The sequence below is a fragment of the Aulonocara stuartgranti genome (assembly GCF_965226115.1).
Source record: "Aulonocara stuartgranti genome assembly, chromosome: 2".
In the NCBI taxonomy this organism is placed as follows: Eukaryota; Metazoa; Chordata; class Actinopteri; order Cichliformes; family Cichlidae; genus Aulonocara; species Aulonocara stuartgranti.
Genome location: NC_138940.1, coordinates 23,173,219 through 23,180,928, shown reverse-complemented (window position 1 = coordinate 23,180,928; position 7,710 = coordinate 23,173,219). Strand labels below are relative to the sequence as shown.

At 41.3% G+C, this 7,710-nt stretch overlaps 1 protein-coding gene across 1 annotated transcript; it reads right to left on the bottom strand.

Annotated features, from left to right (window-relative positions):
* Window positions 1–2,783: 2,783 nt before the first annotated feature.
* On the bottom strand, window positions 2,784–5,142 carry LOC309689409 (uncharacterized protein). Its single transcript, XM_082505804.1, has 2 exons — window positions 4,873–5,142; window positions 2,784–4,095 (listed from the first exon to the last, which is right to left on the bottom strand). The coding sequence occupies exons 1-2, from the start codon at window positions 4,905–4,907 to the stop codon at window positions 3,318–3,320; spliced, it is 813 nt and encodes a 270-aa protein (XP_082361930.1). The 5' UTR covers window positions 4,908–5,142; the 3' UTR covers window positions 2,784–3,317.
* Between the last annotated feature and the right edge of the window lie 2,568 nt (window positions 5,143–7,710).

Sequence of the window (7,710 nt, the reverse complement as noted above, 5' to 3'; positions counted from 1 at the left end):
AGTTGGCGAAAATCTGCACATTAATTGATAGATTTCTTTACAGACATCATAGCTGCAACAGTGTGACAAAGCATGTGGCTTAATGATCTGGACTGATGGATTTTTCTTTCTTTGACACTGGAAAAATGAAACAGCCCAAATGAGGGCGCTGTTGAACTACATGTCAAAACAAGAGGCCATTCTGTACTGTTATATGTTACTGACTGTTTCATTGGTAACAAATGACATGTTTTTGATGAACGTATCACAACCTCATCTTCAAGAAATGTTAGGACAAATAAATCAGGTCCTATCAGGACTGTTGGCAATGAGTGGATACAGGTTTGGTCCATTTGCTAATTAGGAAAAGTCAAACACAGAAAGAGTTTTAAAGTGGCCGACAGGCAGGTTGTTGGTGACTTTCACATGATAGAGTTTTAAGCATAAAAAAAAAGAGTAGATAAACTCGAGGAGCATGGCAGCCTTCCTGAGAATCATGGTTAGCAGGATCAGAGAAGAAGTGAAACCCAGGCCACAAGCACGGAGGCAAAACAGCAGACGCATTATTATTACAGATAAAGGCAGTGGGAGAAAACAGGAACAGGAGAAGGAAAATACCCAAGGTATGAAAAATTTCAACTTCAGCCTTATATTTAAAATTGAAAGACAACACATCAAAGATCAAAGCTGAGAGAAGATGAAGTCTAAATGTCAGAGGGCTCATTACAGACATACAAACTTCGGTCCGTAAACCTTTGATGCAAACCGGTCAAGCACAAGGCCCATGTTGATTTGAGATGAAATGACCCAGTTACCACGGTCTCTCCTTTACAGCCTGTAGTGCAGATGAACCTTGACTCGTTCAAGAGAACAAACAGGACATGTTGTTATTTTTAAAAGTGTAACCTCCCACATTGTTCCCCTGTGAGTGACAGCTGCGATGCCAAAGTAGTCTGCGTAGGGCCACCACTGCCAAACATCACGGGAAGGAAGCGGCCACCGAGGCCCCTCTTTCTTAAGCTGTTCCTCGCTTTTCAGCTTTAATTGATTTCTTCCAGGAACACTTGAGTTTGCAGCTACACACTGATACACACAAACACAGTAGTAAATAGGTTAGCATAGAAGCAGAGTTCCTCGATCCTCTTCAGTCTTTTACACTGTGTCAGGAGCTCCTTGGAGTGGATTATGTAAAGAAGCAGAGCAAGCAGCTCTGTGCTTCCTTCTGCTGGACACACCGCACACTGCAAGAACAAACTCTGGATTCAGTCACAAGTACGTGGAAGCTGCTGCTCACATTAACTTTGAACCATGTAATGTGTTCACCCCTCTCTGTGGTTGGAACTTCCTTAATTTCATCATGTATGGCAGCGACAGAGCACATATTTCTCGGCACTGACTGCTGTGTGTGACGTGGTTATGTCGCAGATTCTATCCAGATGTAAGCACCTGTCGTTATCTTGAATCTCTCATGTGCTTTGTGACAAATGTGAGGAGTTCAGGTATGACTGTGGTGGTTGGTTAGATCATGTCTTGATACAGCCCTGCCTGCCAAGCTGAGTGTTTGTGGCTTTGGTCCTGCCCAAAGTTACCCACATTTCACTAACCATCCTTCAAATCGTTTAGGAAAATTATTTTCCAATCAGCGTGTGCGCATTTGTACTATCCACATAGTAACAAATTAAATCAATAGAAGACATTACGGAAATTACACTGAGGCCATTTCCATTCATTAGAGCTTCCTTGTGACCCATCCCAGTTTGTTGTTTTTGTTGTTGTTGTTTTCCGTTTTGAAAAGCTGCAGTGAACTGGAAACCTTTTAGAAAAGACTGTTATGAGCTCTAGTGTGCGGTTTTACCACGGCAAACCTTTTATTGTGTTGCACTCTGGTATTAACACCATTTCCTGGGCTGGCTGCCAGTTTAAATAAGGGAGAGACAACAAGTGAGTGCGCATTTGCACGTAAAGCTGATCATGTCATATAAGCCTCTCAAAAATCAAGTGTGAAAGCCGTGTGTGTTCAGATTCCCATTTAAAGGATGTTTTGTCCTGTTGCAACACATTTTGTTGTACCAAAAGTATTTGTTTTTTTAGTAATATATGTCAATACATCATTTTAAACTCCAAGCAAATTTCAGGTGTTACTCCAAGTAATGTTAAAAAAAACTAAACTTGCTTTTAGTTTGTGTTTACACATGAAAAGTTGCATTTAAAAGAATTAAACAGTCTTTTTATGTCTGACAGTCAGACGTTCCTCTGCTCAGTTCATAAAACACTGTACATAAAAGATGGGCATTAAATGTGGTTACTGAAAAGTGAAACGGCTTAAATGTGAACTCTTTTTGAATCGTCATGCCGAGCAGGGTGTGACGACTTTGAATACAAAGAAGAATTGTTTAGAAGTTTATGAGAAAATTACACTAATTCATATTTGATATGTGACCTCAGTAAAGAGCTTCCTAATGAGTTAATGGTTATAGTCACATGTTTTAACTCTTACTGAATATAACATTACATTAATTTTGTCAATTATAGTCCCATTAAGACTCAAACAGATGCAGATAAAGCATGTTTTAGTGCATGGCTCCGCCTGTAACAGATAAAACACAAAAATTCCAAAGATTAACCCCTCGATGCCTAGTGTACCACATATGATACAAAGAATGTACTGAAAAACCTGAATAAACTCCACAATGCAGCTTTTTCCCCCAAATGCCAGATAAAGCAAATATGATACAAATTAAAAGTCCATCCATTCTCTTTTCCTTGTATCCTTATCAGAGTTGCTGGGATAAGCTGGAGCCTACCTCAGCTGTCATAGGGCGAGAGGTGGACTCAAATTAAAGGTCAAATTAAAGGTCATTTATGGAAATTAAAATGTTATTAATTTTTAAAGCAAATTCCTCAGATCATTCATAAAGCTAATTTTCCTCAATGATGATCTGTTTCTGAAAAATCACTTTCATTTTACTCTGAAGCTCCTGAACTGGATAAGTGGCTATGCAAATGGGAATTCAGATGATGGGTTAGTCACTGATTAGTTGTCTATTTATGACTACTGTAAGTATGAAACACTTGTATTTCCTGTTCCAGCTGAACAGAAGGCCTAGTGTAACTTCTACTTTGCTTTCTGTAGTCAAATTCATGTTTATTAACATTTTAAAGCATTCATTTTTACATTAGTATATTTTTTTTTATTGGTTTTATAAATTAAAATCAAATAGTCTGTATGACAGATTATTCGCAGAAAAGCTTACATAGTCTGGCTTGTAAAATAAGTTTTTATAAATAAGATTTTGTTTTTGTATAAATACAACCATTTCTCCTCCTCTTACAAAGGTCTAATGATACGAACTCTTTTTCCTCTGTGGTTGACCATAGAAGATGGTGTAATGCAGCCATGAATTCACCAGCCATAACATCTTCCTCAGATAACACGAGAAGGTAGGCAGGGAGGGGGGAAGCACGATGCCAGGAGGGGAAATCTGAGCATCCTGAAATGCTGAGGGGTCCTGCAATGTTTTGCAGTGTAGCAAAGACGTGAGTTCCAGCAGCACAAGCATCCAGGCCAGACGGCAGCTGAGCTGCGCCCAGCGAGAAGTCCTGAATCTCCGAGTCTGCTGAGGCCAGCGTGACACCAGCGTGGCCTCGAGTCCCAGCAGACCCAACAGCAGCAGAGAGGCCAGCTGATGTGCATCAAGCAGCTGATGACAGAGCACTTTTGCGGCCTCTCTCCACCAAACCAATTTCCCGTCCTTCATAAAACTCACCTCCTCCTTCCAGCCCGCCTCCTCCATCCACTTGCCCAGGGTCGCTCCCAGCTGAATCGCCCAGTGCAGCAGCACCAGGCTATCTGAGTGAGCCAGTTGGCTCAGGAGGACAGTGGAGGGCTTGGTGGAGATGTGAGGGGAGCGCAGGAGCAACAGAGCACGCAGGCTGAATACACAGCCCAGGAGCAGGGGGAGGCCCACCCCATGGGGGAACAGCAGCACCGTCACCAGCTTCAGCAGTAAAAACCTGCGTAGCCATCCTTTGGAGGCCGGGTGCACCCCTTTTGTGACTGAACCAGGAAGGCAGAGGCAGCTTATCTCCCAGATCGACTTTAAAAGTTGATGCGACCTGCAGAGAGTGCAGCACGGGGCGGTTAGCTCAGAATGACATAAAACAGTTTAGACACTAAATAATTCTCTAAATTGTCGCTGCCTCACTGCTGACTTATCTCGTCTACATAGATTTCTTAATGCTGTTCTCTATTTTTATGAGTAGGCAGTACTACTCATGAAGGCAGAAACCCAGGCAAGCAAACAAACCACTGATAAATTTCTCAGCTTTACAGGAGTCTTAAGATGACTCATGTTAACTTCATTTAGCCTATAAGTCAAGTTACACTGAAAAATACAGCAGTAAGTTATGCTTTTAATTGGAAAATAAATATAACGTGCAAACTTTTAAAATTTCCTAAGCAAAATAGCTATATACCAGTTTATGTGTATAAAAACTCTCATGATTCACAGTATGTATGTATTCAAACCTTAGCTAAAGCTATCTGGAAAACAATACGTTTGAAACTGCTCTTATTAATTATAAAAGTTAGCTTCATTTAGATCAGGGGTGGGCAACTCCAGGCCTCGAGTGCCGGTGTCCTGCAGGTTTTAGATGTGTCCTTGATCCATCACAGCTGATTCAAATGGCTAAATTACCTCCCCAACATGTCTTGAAGCTCTCCAGAGGCCTGGGAACAAACTAATTATTTGATTCAGGTGTGTTGGCCCAGGGTGAGATCTAAAACCTGCAGGAAACCAGCACTCGAGTCCTGGAGTTGCCTACCCCTGATTTAGATCATTTCCTCAGCTTTGTTAACCTTCGTCTATCGCTTCTGATATCTAAGGAACTCACCTGTGTATAGACAGGAAGTCGCGACTGAAGGTCATTGCCCTGTTTCACCTCTTGTGCGTTGATCTCTTCTTTTAAAAAAATCACATTTTAGCCCCTCATCCCAGCCCGGCTGCCGGCGTGGGCAAATGGAAAACAGTGAGTGTGAGGAGCCCCAGCTCTCTTCTCCTTATTAGTGCCGGTTGCTTCAGCTCAGTTGGCTCATTCTCACTCTGTGGTGTCATGTCTGTGAGCAAAGCTGAATCTGACTCACAAGGGCAGAGGATCTGTGCCCAAGAGTTATCTTTTCACAGCGGACATCAGCCTAACCTGTATGTTTTTCAATGTGGCACAGAGACAAAAAGGAGTTTCCTCAAAGAGCCTTTTATACAGACTAATATCAAACCAGTAACTAATACAGCTTCATATAATTTTGTCTTTATTCTTTTTAGATGTATGATTGAAGAGTTGACTAAACAGCCAGCATGTGCTGTCAACATCTCATGTATTGCTGTAGGGCAGGTAGAGACATGCACACAACAAGGATATGATCACTACAACTGCTGCCAGCTAAGAATGACTCATGACTTGACTCACTTTGACATTAGTTGTATTCAGTTCAAGTTTGTTTATACAGCACCTAGTTACAACAGCAGCCACCCAAAGTCACTTTGTTCTGCAAGCTAACAACTGCACGAAAACCCCAACAATCAGATGATTCCCTATGAATGAACTCTATGCAGCAGTGGGAGGAGAAAACTCTTGTAAGAGGAAGAAACTTCTGGCAGAACCAGCTATGGGTTGGGGGCGATGGGAAAGACTGGACGTGTAGCAGTGGGGAGAAAAAAGAGGTGACTGGAGAAGAAACCAGCGGATCACACAAAGTCCGGGAGTCTGAGCCTATAGCGGCGTAACTAAGGGACGGTTCAGGGTCACCACATCCGACACAAAGACTAATCTTAAAAGTAGAGAGGGTGTCTAACTGGCCCAAATGGACACAAATGGTCTAATGGCTGAAGGCTGTTAGGACGTTTTTGTATGAGGAGAAAGCTTTTAAATTAAACTCTGTGATTAAGAGGAGGTAATGAAGAGAAGCTAGTACAGGAGAAAAATGCTCTATCTTTCTGCTCTGTTGCAGTACTGTCACTGCAGCTTTTTGGATTAACTGCACAGCCTGATAATAATGAATTACAGTAGCCCAGCCTAGAAGTAATGAATGCACAGACTTAGACGGGATGTTTCTGCGATATTGGGCAGATGAATGAAAGGCTGTCCTAGATATTTGTTAATGTGTGGATTGAAGGGCATATGCTGTTTAAAAACAACTCTTGGGTTCCCCACAGTGTTACTGGAGACCAAGGTACTGCCATCCAGAGTAAGACATGCCTAGTTTAACTAGATGATTTGTGCCCCCTGGCTTCACAGATAAATAAAGCTTGGTATCATTTGCAAAGCAGTAAAATTATATACTGTGTTTTCTAATAATACTGCCAGGGGAAACACGTATAACGTAAATAGCGTTGCTCCCAGCAAAGAACCCTGAAGTCCACGATTAACTTTTGCATGTGAAGAAAAGCCATTTACATCCAAAAATCTGAGTTTATCAGATGTGATTGAAACCACTGCTGCACATTTCCTTTAATACCAATCCTATTATTGGAAATATTAAAGATAATAAAGGAAAATGCCAATTTTATTTAACCTCCTAGGACCTGGTGTACACATATGTGGACATCACATTCTGGGTTGTCTAGACCAGCGGTCCCCACGGACCGATTTATGTCTGACAATATTTTCACGGACCGGCTTTAAGGTGTTGTGGATAAATACAACAAAATAAAACCAGTAACGGTACAAAAACAGAAAATTTATTCATAGCACACAGGAAAAGATCCAGGGAAACCGAGTTAATGATAAAAAAATAACGATAAAAACTGATAAAAACCCTGAAAACCATAAATTTCACACCCGAGCCTCAACTCTCGCAGCCCAGTACCAAACAACTCCCTGGGATTGGGGACCGCTGGTCTAGACCACAATACTTAATTTTGCTCTATAAGGGCCTAATATCTCTTACGAGAACATTACACTGCCACTGGTCTATCGAAATTTAAAACGAATGTTCTCATATGTGGATATCAGACCCTTATAGAGAAAAATCAGGTAAAAAGATAATTCTTTGATTTTACATTCATCAGCTCAAGTAGCAAAGCGAAGTTAAAAATGCATGCCATGAAAGAGTTCAGGTCTTAGGAGGTTAAGGTAACAAACTGTATCAAATGATGCACTGAAGTCTCCCAGGACAAGCACAAAGATGAGCCCATGGTCAGAGGCCATGAGAAGGTCATTAGTAACGTTCACTACTGCTGTTTCTGTGCTCTGAATCCGGACTGAAATTTCCTCAAGTAGATAAGTCCTTTGCAAAGTTAGATTAGTTAGTTGTTTCACAGCTACTCTTTGAAGAAGTTTTCAATAAGAGAAAGGTTGGAAAAGCTCAATGATTAGATGAGACATTAGATAAGGCTTGGCACGTGGTGCCTAGGGACAGCATGTTGCTGCTCTGGATGAAGTAGTTATTGGAGAGAGTTTGCAGAGGCTGATGGGAAGGCAACTGTCTAGATAAACATCAGTAAACAATAAGGTAGCTATAATTAATGAGGTACTTGTCTGAAGGTCGTAAATATTTTTTCCTCGAATGCTTACAATGTTGTTATTATGAAAAACAAAACAAAACATAAAGTTTGATGGAATTCTTGGGTAAAAGAGCTCCAAGGCGAATAGGTTTACTGCAGAAAAGGAACCTCGTGTTGTTCCTCTTTCTTTTATCAGTGAGAAACAGTAAGAAGTCTGCGATTTGTGAAG

Excerpts from the sequence above, each read along its gene's own strand:
- LOC309689409 (XM_082505804.1), bottom strand. The coding sequence starts at position 4,907 with ATGACCTTCAGTCGCGACTTCCTGTCTATACACAG. Across the intron at positions 4,096-4,872 it reads GACTTCCTGTCTATACACAG|GTCGCATCAACTTTTAAAGT; the intron begins GTGAGTTCCTTA and ends CACTCTCTGCAG.